General features: G+C 42.8%; 2 protein-coding genes across 2 annotated transcripts in view; both read right to left on the bottom strand.

Moving 5' to 3' along the window:
• Nucleotides 1-3611: 3611 nt before the first annotated feature.
• On the bottom strand, nt 3612-10946 carry use1 (unconventional SNARE in the ER 1 homolog (S. cerevisiae)). Its single transcript, XM_030048963.1, has 8 exons — nt 10766-10946; nt 10008-10057; nt 8950-9028; nt 8575-8727; nt 8157-8169; nt 7990-8020; nt 7079-7241; nt 3612-6158 (listed from the first exon to the last, which is right to left on the bottom strand). The coding sequence occupies exons 1-8, from the start codon at nt 10865-10867 to the stop codon at nt 5976-5978; spliced, it is 774 nt and encodes a 257-aa protein (XP_029904823.1). The 5' UTR covers nt 10868-10946; the 3' UTR covers nt 3612-5975.
• A 1081-nt stretch (nt 10947-12027) lies between these two features.
• myo9b (myosin IXB) overlaps nt 12028-14697 on the bottom strand; it is a 62174-nt gene continuing 59504 nt past the window's right edge. Inside the window, exon 44 of the mRNA XM_030048964.1 lies at nt 12028-14326. Within this exon, the coding sequence (XP_029904824.1) occupies nt 13764-14326 (563 nt within the window). The 3' untranslated portion in view covers nt 12028-13763. The remainder of the gene's footprint in view (nt 14327-14697) is intronic.

The raw sequence follows: 14697 nt of genomic DNA, 5'->3' as shown, positions 1-14697 counted from the left end.
CTCACCTCAGCTTTGGCTGTGGTTTCAAACACTCACTTGAGCTTATATTGTCTTATGAGCGAGCCGCTAGCTTCAGCCTCCCCTGTCTGCCACAAAGCCTCGTACCAGCTCCAGCCTTCAAACCTTGCCCACTGGGAAATCCTGAATCACTAAAAGGTGAAAGAGCAAAGAACCAAGAAATTAAGCCTCTCAGCAGCACTACCTGGGCTCTATACATCAAAGGCTGAGCAGGAACCAGCAGGGAGGTTTTTCTTTCACTGGGGACTCTTTCAGCGCTGCGCTGCCTGACAAATAGGCTGGAAGGTTCAGTGCATTAACCCACATGTTGACACTAGGCTGGGAACTCGCAGGGATAGAGGGGCAATAGGGGGTTGCTGTGAATGACATATAGCTTAGGTCTTTGGGGTGCAATAAACACGCATGCACAGGCAAAACACACAGGCGTACGTGCATACCCGCACAGACCCAGACACACAGCACACACACTGAACAGCACAGGCAGGGAACAGAGTAGCACTATTACGGCCGGTCAGTCTATCTGTGATTTGCCTCTCGGTGGATAATGAGGTGTGATTCTCTCCCAATAAACCTGCTCCAACATTTCCTGGTTCCATTTCCTACACCTCCTCAGCCGTCACAGATCAGAGAGGTGAAAGTGGTCCTTCTAGGTGCTTCAGCGACTCCAGCACTTCAGGCAAGGAGCTGCCACAACACAGCTGTATGTGTGTGTGTGTGTGTGTGTGTGTGTGTGTGTGTCTTGTGCAAGCAGCTTTGTCAGATAGAGGAACCCTCATTAGGGTGTTAAGGCTGGGGAAGAGCCACAGACACAACACAACCACACAGACAGACACAGATACAGACATACGCAAGCCTACCTCCCACACACACACACACACACACACACACACACGGAGGGAGGGCAGGCGACTTCTCTCAAGAGAGACAGTAACAGTAAAACCAAAGCAGAGAGACATCCAAAGCACCTGTGCAGACAAGAGAGATTAGCAGATCAACCTTGGTGAGATCAAGGGAGAACAACACAGACACTGGCAAACATGGGAATCAGCATCACAGTCAAAAAACAAAACAAAACAAAGACTGCCCACCTTTCCATTACACATAGATTTACCTGTGGAGTATGTGAACTCTAAAAACCTGCACCATGAAAAAGTAGGCTATAACTCTGTATTTTGCAAACAGAAAAAATTTGGCCAGGATTAATTTTAAGGGGGTAGGTGAGGTCATGTAATATTTACTGGAGCATTTCCGCTTATTTAGCCCCATCCGAATGAGTCATCTCAGTAACTTTTACGCTACAGTACCAGCTGAAAAATCCAGTGTCTTTTACATACTTTTGACTGCTGTGAAATAACAGGTGATACGATGCAAATTCACATCCTCTCCACTTCCTGTTGGAAATAACTGTTCCTGGTTTTATTCTTTGTTTTTTTTTTTTTGTTTGTTTGTTTGTTTTTTTTTTTGATAATGGTGGAGGCACTTGTGCAAGTTCTTTTCAGTCCAAGCTCATGGCATAATTATTATGCAACTGTACGTAGAAGAAAAAAAAAAGGCAATCAAAACGTAGCTTGGGTGAGACCATTTATCTGTAGGAGGTAATAGGCTTATTATCTCTGTTATGCGGCAGCCTTGAGGAGATCGTGTGTTTGGTCTTGTGTGTGTGTGTGTGTGTGTGTGTGTATGTGTCTGTCTGTTGGCGGGTAATCTTGCAAACTACTGGGTCTATCAGCCTAAAATTTTCTGTGCACAGTTATGCCTGTATGATGAAGAACCTCTGGTTGTGGTGATATAAAGCCTTTGCAAAATGTTTGTTTTTCCTCTCTCTTCATTCACTGTCTAGCTCGCTTGACCACCATTACTCCCTTCTTCTTTCTGTCTTTCTCTACTCATACCTTGATTGCCACACCACTCCCTCACATCATTCACTGTCTAGTTTGCTCATTTTTTAAATTCTATTAAGGCTGTGCTCATTCTAATTGCAGGTGAAGAAATCCAGGACGTGTGCGTGAGTGAGGTTTTTTTTTTTTTTTGGGAAAGTTTACACACTAGTGTCAAGGGAGTCAACAGATCACAGAGAAGACACACAGGAAAACACACACTGTAAGAAGTGTCAGAGCAGGGGTTAAAATAGCTTACATAGCCTACATAGAGATTGAGAAAGAGACCTCTTAGTGGTGATTTAGAATTATGCTATTTTAATTTGTGCTCTTATGAAATGTGGTTTCTATCAAAAGCCATATGAGTTCTGGCAAAGAGCCAGAAATTGCTTGTGAGCAGTTTCTGGCAAAATCTCTGGAAAATTTCAGGCTGACAGAGCAAAGCTTGTGAGGTTTCCAATGACTGGTGGCCTATATATGTAAAGTAAGAGGTATAAAATCAGAACAAGAAACAGCTAAACTTAAGAGGCTTTTCGAGTATATATATATGTGTGTGTGTGTGTGTGTGTGTGTGTATATATATATATATATATATATATATATATATAATACTATTCTGTGTTATATTTCAAGAAGACAGTAATTTGTAATTTGAAAACTGTTTGACACTACATTTGGCAGCTGAGTCTCCCTGAGTTTTGCTCAGCACATAGGGTAGACTGTAGGCTGGAAAAGGGGAGATGCGCCTAGTGGAGACCTTCACTCTGCTGAGAGCACTTTTAGTTTTCTGCATAATTGGTTACACTAGAATTATGATGTAATAGCCTGTCTTCATATCTGTAAGAACTGTTGCAGTTGTTTTATCATTCAGTGGGTATACATTTAAATTTTGGGTAAACTAAACCAGACTTCTTAAGATGCATAGAGCATTTTTGGTGTGATAACAATGCATGGATGGAGTCGAAACTCCCCTTTTTACGAAGATGCTTTATCCCATCCAAATAGGCCAAATGTATTACAGGGGTTCTGCAATAATTATTACTTCACATTCATTGTCCTGAAAACTTAGTCCATCCAAATAGGGCTTTAATTGTCCCCAAATGAGGTTTATTGGCTCATAATAAGAGCAAAAAACAATAAATTGTACAATTTCAGCACGATTGTAATTTATGCCTCAGTGACTAATACTGAGGAGGCATGCAGTTTGGTTCTCCTCACTATAAACTGGAGTAAGTGTGTATGATAGTGACTCACATTATAAGCTTAATAGCTGCAGCCTTTTTACACTCCCATTAGGTCATTAACATTATAGCGCATTCAAAACTTTGGCAGAGAGGAAAAAAACCCTCTTTACCCTTTTGCACCCTCGAGGCAGGGAAAGGAACTGGAAAAAAAGAAAAAAGGAGAAAGAAAAAAATCTCCTTCATCTCTGTAGGCAACCCAAATCCTCACTGTAGCTGCAGCCAAAAACTAAATTAAATAGACTGGAGTGTTGGGGTGTTAAAAAGCTGCAGTGCTGTGCTGTACTGTGGAGGAATGGAAGTTCTCTCATGCTTAACAATTTGTTCTTCTGCTCTCTGCTGTTTAAAGATCAAACCAATTACAAGCATGCCACTGCACGCACACACACACACACACACACTCACCATCTCAAACGCACGCAGACGCCTCTCTGAGACAGTTAGGTGGACGAGGAACAGAGGAGTCTTGACCAAGTACATTTCACATTATTTATTAAAATAAGGCGCTGTGTGAACTCATAGGGTCCACTGCTACTTTGAGGCTGTTGCCATGGAGAACAGGAGGGATCTCATCCAGTTTGGTTGGGTCAGAGGTTAAACTGAGTATTGCATTAATAAACCTTTATACGCGTGTCCATTCTGCCTCACAGAGCTCAAAGCATTTGGTGATGAAACAACATGGACTTGACACTTTCCATGCTTTGGAGTCTATGCAGGAAAGTGGGCAAAACAACACTGGATTGTTTTTTGTGAGACCTGGGATAACAAGATCATAACAAATTTGATAAATCACACAAGTGATAAAGCAATGCAGCAAAAGTTCAAAGGCCAGTTTCCTCAAGCCAGGCCTGCTGCCTCGGAGAGCTGATCGCACATCGAGAGCATTAGCGACAGCCCGAGAATGGAGGCGCAAACAGCTGTGATGAAACTGAGGGATGATGACTCCTCTGCTCTGACACAACCTCATTTGGTCTCCTTTGGTGGCCTGCATGCCTCAGCTTCCGACAGGCAGAAATACCCCCCAGGGATCCCAAAATACACAGCAGGCAAGCCGGGCCTAAGCCCAGCCAGCCGTGAGGTGGGGCAGCAGCCAGGGATAGAGAGAGGAAGGGCCAGGGGCAGAGCAGCAAGCCTGGGCAAGCCACACGGCTACACACACACATACACACACCTCAGAATAGACTGCAGTCTGCGCTCAGGCTCTCAACCAGGGCCAGTCTTAACCTGATTCTAACTTATAAGCAGTTTCTCTTTCACTTTCTCTAGTATATGCTCTAATATATGCTAAAACACTGTTCCAGAGATCCAAGCACTGATGCTCTAATGTTAACTAGACTAAGAGGGAACTACAGAAGATGCCACATGTAAAAGATTACCCAAGGTCCCCTGTGGTTGTCCTGTACTCAATTCCGCAGCCAACTGTCTTTATTTAGCCATACTTCAATCCTCTGATCAGTTCTAAATGGGTAGTGGGGTTAATTTGGGATTCATGGCTTGTTCAGGCTATTGGGGTCATGGAGGTTATCTGCCGCCATTCTAAGGCCACGCCTGACACACACTGGCCACACAGAGTCATTACATCAGACATTTCTTCAACTAGAGGGTGCTATAGGGCATTTCTATTCCAGAAGGAAGGCCATAGTTTGCCGGTCATTCACAGCCTCCACAACACATACAATACACTGTATGAATACACTTGAAAACTACAGGGAAATGGAGCTGTGGTGGAGTGAGAGGTCAACATCTACAGCAAGGCTTTGGAAAATCACGGTCTTGTCTGGGATTGGGATGAAAGTGAGCGATCCAGTGTGTCCATGCTTTTGTAAAACTAGCTAGCCTGACAGGGTGATGCACACAAAACTGCCATCGTTAGTGTTCTTTGAACCTGGATATGAGAGCAAAAGGGGGATAAACACTCAGTCATTTAATACGTACATACTTCATCTACACCTCCAATGTCAGCACCATCACCCGTACAGCTGTCAAAAAACTCAACTCTATCATTACCCGACGTACATTTATATTCAATAACTCACTGATATGTACATACTTGCCAAAAATTTAAATATTCAATTAGATGACAGGTGAACAGGATTGAAGACTATCCTTTCAATCATTAGGGGGTAAAACAGCTTGTAGTTCTAAACCTCCTCACAATGACCACCTCCAGACCCTCCCAAGACTAAATGAAACATGCAACTGATGTTTGCAATCCATTGCCTGGTCCAGAAAAAATATATTTCACTTTAGTGGAAGATTTCAAGTTTCAGTACATCCAGTACAGTTTATAAATCAGATTTTTAGGGCTAGTGTTTCGATCAATTCAAGCACATCGCTGTGGATTCCCAGGACTGCCAATAGTGGTTGTGGACGGTTCATGAAGTTCCACAGAGGAATGCATGCTAAAAATGAACTGTTGTACAAAAATGTAACTTGGATTCAATCTGATGGGTACATCGTGCAAACCTGCATTGTATGGCATGTAGACCATCAGTCTACATGACGGAGGAGCATAACGGTTAAGGCTCAGACAGTCTGTTCTGCGGGACATGAAGACTACGGTGCAAGCCCCCACCCTCTGTCTGTTTTTAAATATTCTATCTCTGTGCATGGGTGTTAAGTTCTGATACATTTCTAAAAGGGAGACTTACGCTTGAAACAACAGATTAGCTCACAATGAGGAACAATTTTAATTTCCAATGTCTAAACTTTTGAACTCATCAAACCAAACTGTTTTGGTTCTTGGCCCTTCCAAGCAGTATAACACAGACATACTGTAGAGATTGTTCTGTAAACAGGGAAGGACGTAGAACTGAGGATTCAAGACAAGACGCAATCATCATCTGAGCTTGGGGAAGATTCTGATGAAGAGGATCATGCTGATGAAGGTGAAGGAGACCAAGATGAGCATCAGCCACAGCAGCCAGTTCACAGACTTCTTAGTGTGCTGCTCTAATCGCTCCGACTCTGTCTTCAGCTTCTCGAAGTTCAGGTCCGCCTGACGCATAGACTGGCTCAGTGTCTGGGAGAAGGACAGGGAGAAGACATTACCAAACGGAGCACAAGGCAATTGTCAACATGTGCATACATCAGATTACTGATATGAATAATACTAGAAGTACTTGTCTTGGATTTGTAGGCTTATAACGCATGTTACTTGTGTTACACTGCCGGCTTGTGGACAGAGCCAGCATTGCATCACCAGATGGGGAGTTTGGGAACAGTGTTGAAACAAAATAAAGATGCAAAGTGTATTCATGGCCCTGTCCCAATACAAATTCCTGATAAATATAAATTATATATTGGAATATGCAGGAGAGCAGCAGCAAAAACTTCACCATCCTTGGTCTGTGAACGGCATGGTCTGGAATTAATGCTTGCCAAACCCCAAATGCTGGCAAAAACTGGCAAATATCCCTGCTGGCCACCATACTTTTTCTTTGACTGTCAGCCAAATAAAAAATAAAAAATTAATGTTGGCTCACTGCCAAACAGGCTCCTGATTGGCTGCCTGTTACACTGGCTCTGCATAAAGTGATAGTATATCAACTTCTTTTCTACTGCCTGGATGACTGACTAGCCATTACCCATCAGCCCAAACTTAACAGAACTCCCTTATGGCAAGCCAACTCATGATGAATTACAAATGTAATCCATTGTATAGGTAAATGGGAAAACCTGAAATTAAATTTGAAATCTGATCTGGTCTTGTCTACACTACAGTGAAAATGGTAGGGTGACATATTGCTAAGAAAAATGCCTCTTCATTTTCTGGCTTCTGAAAATTAATCTTGGAATTACTTGTTTTTAGAATACTACCACTTGGCAATTTAGTCAAAAGGTTAACTCTGGACACCGCAAAGAGAGATATGAGCTACAACCAATGTAATGCTTAGAATTTGTTGCTACACACACCACACACACATGCAGCTATCCAGGTACCTGGTTGTCCTGCTTGATGATGTTCTGGGCTGCCAGCGTGTTGTTCTTCAGGTTCCTGGCCAGGTTGAGCATGTCCTCAGCCAGTTTCTCCTGCAGGTTGTGGTGATGCTGCAGGACGGCATCGAGCTCTGCGGCAGACTGACGCTCGTCCAGAGGCACGCCTCTGTACAGTGAGGGGGAGAGCCTTTTACATTTGTGTTTTAGGCATTTAGCTGAGTTTCTTATCCAGACTGACGACAACTAGTCCAATAATAAGGTTCGAATGTGGGTGACACAGTTTATAGGTAAGCAACGTCAAATCAAATGTCAGTCAATGGATTTTATAGCTCAAATCTGGTCATCAAGGTTTGGAGTAGTGCGAGTTTTCTATCAGGTACTTAACTGCCGAGCATCCCACGTCTAAAACAGTTAGAATGAAACATACTTTGCTTCTAAGTAAGGTAATTGCTGAGTAGGGGTGAAACAGTTCAACTATCCCATGGTTCAGTTTGTATTGTGGTTTTTGGGTCATGGTTTTGTTTTGTTTTGTTTTGTATATCTATATCTATCTATCTAGATAGATAGATAGATTATTCATTAATCTATCAGCTAAGTGTGTGGCTGCATGGCTTTCATACAGTGGATGTGTTGCACCTTTCATTTTCCAGTTAAAAAAACAGTCAGGTAACTGTAAGTCGCCCTAGAAATTTGACCATCACTAGTGAGAACTTTGTAGGACGTATTGTGTTATGAACAGTTTAGGGTTAATTTACGGTGTGGTCTTACACATTTTTTTTCTCCTACTGCTGAGGTAGTATAAAAAATCTGCAGTAGTCTGGACCTTGACGACTGGATTTGAATGCCACTGTTTGTTTGGCATCTAATGCATACAGATGGTTCTTATAAACAAGATATAATGCCAAAGACTTTACCTTCTGTTTCGCAAGTCTGTCTCTGAGGTGCCTGTAGAAAGGAAAGGGAAAAAAAAATCTACTTTTTAAAGGCCAATTCTCCATATTTTTACAGGGCTATTTCAAACTATCATTTTTCAGTAAGGATATGGAAATCTAGGTGCTATAAAATGCAACATGATTCTTACCTTTGCCCAACCCCTGTAATGAGACAAAGAAGATTAACATTAGTCATTTGGGCACAAAGAGAATCTATTTTCTCTACCAACCGTCAAATTTTTCAAATCTGGAAAAACTCAGCGTAGATAAGTCAAAAAAGTGATGACATTCATGGGCAGCAATAACTTCAAATAACCAAAGTGCACGGCATGTGCAAAAATGCCCAGCTTTTATAGTTTGTAAAGCACAAAGTCGTAGCGGTATTGCTACTTTTCACAACAGGAGGCAGAAATCAGGATGGAACCAGAGCTATCAACAGTGGAGAGGCACAAACAAACAAATATCAAACATGTCATCCATTAAAATCATCCAAAAGTGAAGCTCGGGAGTTTTGGCTAGTCTCTATTTTGTCCCAACAGTGAAGGCTAGGTGAAAAGAGAAGCCTACCGTGCCGAGCAGCTCATCCCTCATCTCTCCTGTACACCGGGCCTTGGTCTGCATGTGGACAGTTTTAGTAGCCGGCATTCTCTCATTGGCTATTGTGGGTGTTCGTCCCGGAGCAAGGAACTGATTGGCTAAAGCTTTCTCTGTTGGAGAAGACTGTGCACAACAACAACAACAACAACAACAACAACAACAACACAGAACGATGAGACTGACAGACACACTGAGAAACGCCTGATTGTGAAGCAACTGTTGTACATTTTTGGTGAATACAGGACGCACAACTATACTAACAAAGAAGATAATAAAAATGAGGAGAATAGAGTGTGCACCGTGGTATATTACACAGTTTAAGGGTGTAAAAATATTTCCACTGACCAATTTCTCTGCCTCCAGAAGTCCCTTGAGGAAATCTACTTTCCTCGTGTATTCTGTCAGCACTTCTGGTGTGGGTTTGCTGAGAAAAGAAATAACAACCAAATCACCTTTGGAAAACAGCAGCATTAAATCCCTTGATAAATCTGGCCAAGCATGATGTGTTACCTCATGCATCCTGTGACCTCTTAAGTACCACTGAAAGAACTATCCTTTGTTTGAAAACACTCACAAAAAAAAGCTCCAGTGAACAGGGAGTCAGAGATTTAATTGCCTCAGAGGCTTAATGCACAAACCCAAAGTCTTTAGTTTCCTTTGCATAGGAGTCCTACAGTCATTGTAAACAATGGAACATTTGGTAAAAAGTAAGGGTGGGGGAAAATGATTCACTCAAGTATGGTGATTCTTTTCTTTAAAATTTTAACCCATTTTTTGAATTACAGAATTGATTTAAAGTCAAAGCAAGGGGGCTAAGTATCACTCCAAACCTAGGTTAAAACATGTTGAGGGATAACTTGGCATGGTCATTTTCAAAGGGTTTCCTTGACCTCTAACCTCATGATATCTGAATGAAAATGGGTTCTCTGGGCATCAGCTGCTCTCCCCTTTCCAGACATGCCCACCTCACGCTAAGCCAATGTAGGTTTTTGAATGCAACACAAATGTGTTCTTTCGGCCTAAAGTAAAACAGTGTATTAGTGTACACTGGAGTTGCATAAATTGGACTTGACTGGAAAGCTGAGACTCTTGTGGATTCAAAGAGCCCAATTTGATTCATGTGTGATGATGTTAGCCCCCATAGTAGCCATTTCATTGTACTGAGACCGTTTTTTGTAACTTGACGTCTATGTATAAAATGACCTTCAGGATAATAACAGCCTCATGAAACTTTACATCTATAAACTATGGGATAAATCAAAATTGAATTGCAGTACATATTGAATCGGCACTCAAGCAGTGATAGTATTGAATCAGGAGATAAACAAATAATCCCAGCCCTATCATAAAGTGGCAGAAACAAAAAATGTTCAGGGTGATGTGAGATAAGCTTCGTGTGTTACCTTGAGCTCTTCCTCAAAGCCACCAGCATCTCCTCCAGAGCCCCGACATACTAGATCAGAGAAAACAACACGGATTAGCTGCTAAAACATCCTGTACCCTTCGCCTAGGGTTTATTTGGTAGCTTAAAATAGTTGGAGCTGGACGGAAACTGATGCCAAATTGTGCCCAGTGTACCGGAGCTCAGTCTTACACAAGCTCCGTCATGCCAAGACCGAGCAGCTTAGAAAACCAAGACACTTTCCTCTGGTAAACAAAGAAAAGAAGGTGTCAGCTCAGGTTTAGCAGCTGTCAACCGTAATGGAGGAACCGAAACGCCGGCAATAACTCAATTTATCAAACTCAAACTCCGCCAGATATTGAATTGTGCTGTTGTTAGCAAACTAATTAAACCACAGGCCACTAGTATGAGCAGAAAGTCAGTCCAGGTCACGAATATAGCCACCTTCTTCCACAGCCGGTCTCAAGTTTAACACATAAACAAGCTAGCACAGTTAACAGACACTATTTACCGCAAGGAAGGATTCATTTCTGTTTCCAAAAGAGGCGTTTATTGATGAAGTTGTACTAAAAAAATGGGATTCAAGGTAGAGGAAATAGTCATGACAATTGGCAGTGCTTGCTGTCAGTGACGACGTGGCTAACCCACTGACCACAACTAGCGAGTGGGTTAGGATTTTTTGACAGTCATGCAAAGATAGCGTATGGAAAGAAGAGCACACCTGTACTAGAAAAGGCAATTGACTTCTCTTGCTTTTACCTTTTCTAACCTCCACTCCGTTTCCCCTCGTTTCTCCGAGGCCATGGACTCGCAGCGAGACAATAACCTGATAAAATTGATTTCTAGCCTAGACGAAGCCATGTTTGAAACGGAGAAGCCGTCGCAGGAAATTTACGTAGCCTAACCAAAACGTTACTGGCGGAAGAAGGCAAGGGACGTGAAGAGGGCGGGCTTCAAAGTGCCAGGCGTTTGTTCCCTCTCGGTGCCTCGCACCACTGCGGAAAAATCCGATAAATTACAGCATAAAACCTCAAAGTTAAATGTCATATTATTGCTTAGACTAAACCGCTGCTCGTGGAAGCATATCGGGATCCAGCGAAATTTCACAAAGCTGGGGACTAGACAGATGTAGTGTAGGATATATTATTTTCCCTAGGATGGCGAAGGTACGAACTAATTGACTTAAATTCATTCTCTACAGCCTCCCCTACGACTTACATTGCGGTGTTGGCACTGTTTTTGATAAACTCAGCGCGACCTCTATCAAACTATAGCGTACAATTCAAGGAGATGGAATCCTTAAAATTAGATTTTATTCATAACAGCGACTTGATGGTGGCTCATGATGATCACTGACTGCATAATTCAGTTTAGCACTTCATCACGAGTGCTGTGAAATCCTGGAGACAGTGAATAATATGAGAAACACAGAAAATAGGGACATATATCAAACACGTACTGCAGAAAATATGTGCATAGAGAGTGCATGGAGGTCTAAATGAATGAACAAGGCTGAACGAGTATTTTAAGATGTGACTAATAACATGGTGGAGGCCTCATTCTGTATCCACATACCTAAGCTATGACACTCTCACACACACTAATTCTTACCTGTAAGTATCTTCATATTATTCACTCAAGAGAGGAGAGCAGCAAATAGAAACTGTAGTGTAGAAAACAACTTTTTAAGGTAGAGAGAAAATTACACATGAATTATGGAGCTTCGCTTTGTGAACTTAACACAAAGTATTTGTCAGATTGTTGTGGGTTGTCTTCAGCCATGGCCTATACAACCAGAGCTTATGGTTGTCAGTGTGATGTAACTAAGTTTTGTATATTAATGGCTCTTATTAAAGTTGAATAGCACCCAACACAACAGACAGGACTGATCAATACACACAATACTTACCTTTGTGAAAATTGTCTCTTGACAGTTGACAGTTTTACAAAAAGCAGCTGCTATTTTGCCGGAAATGGACATCAAATTATTAAGTGTAGCTGGTTCAAGTCAAAATTAAAACAATAACATTCATATTTTAAAAGGCATATATTGCTGCTATATTTTACATGGTATTTGCTGTTCAAGGAGTCATGACACTGACATCCAGTTATTGCTTCTTTTTTTTTTTTTTTTAAATTAAAAAATTTCAATACATGGTGACTTCACTTTGAATGTGTGTCTGTGAGAGACTGTTATTGGTTACCTTCCATTGACAGTCAGGTAAATGAACACCACCGAGCAGGCCGATACTGAGCATATTTTTCTGTTGTGAGTTTAGCTTCAGGGTATGCGCTACAGTAGTAGGACATATGAGTGACTGTAGTTTTATAGTTTTATGACAGCAGTATCACAGATGGGGCCCAATCAAAAGACACAGCAGGTTACAAGCATCACGTACTGTATTGTCCTGTTAATAGTCATAACGATTACAGCTCACATCAGTCCCATTCAGTCCCAACCACGCACTCCCTGTTAAACATCACACACCTACACATCTTCCTCATATCCATACAGACAGACAAACAGCACTCAACAGCAGTGAGAGAGGACATTAGTATTACATATACACATTGGGCCAAAGCCATGCTTCAACAGAGCCTGCAAATTAAGAAAAGTGTCCACTTGGGCTGGCAGGTACAGTACAGTCGAGTGAAGCCATGTTCATCGTGGAGAGAGAAAGCGAGGCCAAGGGCTTTTGAGCTTAAAAGGTACTATGGCACAGCCCTCGTTATCATGGCTGGGTTGGTGTTTCTTCGTTCCAAAGGAGAAAGTGGCATGTGCTGCTCCCATTTCCCTTTGCTATGTCAAATCAGTTCAGGTTTTGTTCCTTCCTATGCTGTGTTGTGCTGCAGCTCGAAGGTGAAGGAGTGAGACTGTAATCCATTGCAGCTGTTGTGATAAGGCACCAGAACAACATACACCATGTGTGTGTGTGTGTGTTAGGTCCTTGTTTCAAACATCTTAAGTCGGTTCAATACAATAAACACAAAAGTATCATACAAAAGTACCTCCCCTCTCCCCCCCAAAACCCCTCCCTCCCTCCCTCCCACCCTCCCTCCCAAACCTTGGTTCCATAAAGATTACATGTAAAATGAACCAATGAGTTTGTACACTGCCAAGTTACAGTACAAAATCAAGGCACGAGTTAACATTTCAGCAAGGATGCTGGTTTGACTTGCTTGTTAGGAAAACTAAGGAATGGAAAGGTGCAAATGGAACCTGTAATATCTCCTTGAATTAGCACAAATGGGTTTAAAAAAACAAAACAAAACAGAAAACAAATGCTTGTCCATCGGGTCCATCATGAGGCCACTCAAAACACAGCCCATGTCCAAATTCAACTTTATCAACAGTAACCACAATATATTAATAACGATACAAAAAGTGCTTGGCGACATCATGTCCAGTTATGTTCACTGTGATGCAGGACAACAAAAGTTTAGACAGTTCTCTGATTAGTTCCCATGACAACAGCAACTATCACAGCCTCCGTTCCGTCTCTCTCCCGTTGTGCTCTGCTGGCTCACGATGGAGACAGCATATTGCATCCAGCTCTCTGATGCCCATTCATCTCTAGGGGTTACGTTCTTCTACCGTGGTTCGTAATTCCTATCCTTACCAGGCTTTTAACGAGCCACCTACTTCTCTTGTCATGTAGAATAGCTAGGTATGCCATTTATACTGTGGTTCCTTCTCTACTGGGAGATTGTTGCCCATCATCCTCATCACTTCTCTCTCTTCTCTGTTCTGCCTTGGTCAGACTTCACTGTCCATATAAGGTATGTCTGGGTCAGAAAAGCGTCTCTGGCCCGATGTAGGCGAGGTTTGTGTCTGGAGTTGCTGATGGTGAGGAGAGGACGTAACCATGGAGATGGAGGAAGAAGAGGTGGCAGCGGAGGGAGGGCAGGAGGAAAAAGGCAACAGCAGGTCGCAGTCTGGGTTGTCAATGTACAGGGACTGAGTGCTGTCTTTACGGCGGCCAGGCTGCTCTCTTTTCCTGATCGTGGGTTTAAATGCCCGGTTTCCAGGAGGGGTGAGGGAGTGAGCTGCGCCCGAGGCAACAGACGGGGACTGGACACCTGGGGGGAGTCTGACTGTGCCTGGGATGATGGGGTTGCGGCGTTGCAACTGATGCCTTAAAGAAGTGCCGGAGGATGCGGAGGTGGAGGAAGCGCAGCTGGACACAGAAGAGGAGGAGCTAGCAGGGCTGAGGTTTGGCAGAAAGAAACGCCCACCAGGGGCTTTAGGTCGCAGGGCCAGATCTGACGGTTTGGGAGGGCAGGCAGGCTTCTGTCTCCTCAGCTGGGGGCAACCTCGTCCTGCAAGACAGGGAAAGAAAAGTTTGAGTCTGAGGAGGTACGAAATACATCTATACCTCTCTTAATGGAACACTTGAAAGAGTCAAGCACAGCCATCCTGAGAGGGTGAGGGCTGATGGAAGATCATGCAAACATGTTAGCCACCCTGTTCAGGGAGACAAAATGTAGCATCTGATTTGTTACCATGTGCCAAGTGGTCAATTAAGTCACTTTGGGTTTCAGCATGCTGCGGTAGCACACACATGCATATTTACATGCATACACAGGTGTGGAGATGTACACACATATACACATAGAAACACGCCCCCCCCTACACACACACACACACACACACACAGTTGCTGTTCCTCCAACCTGCTTTGCTACAGAGC

The sequence above is a fragment of the Myripristis murdjan genome, chromosome 4, assembly GCF_902150065.1.
Source record: "Myripristis murdjan chromosome 4, fMyrMur1.1, whole genome shotgun sequence".
NCBI lineage: Eukaryota > Metazoa > Chordata > Actinopteri > Holocentriformes > Holocentridae > Myripristis > Myripristis murdjan.
The sequence above is the reverse complement of the archived record's forward strand: the minus strand, read 5'-3'. Positions and strand labels throughout refer to the sequence as shown.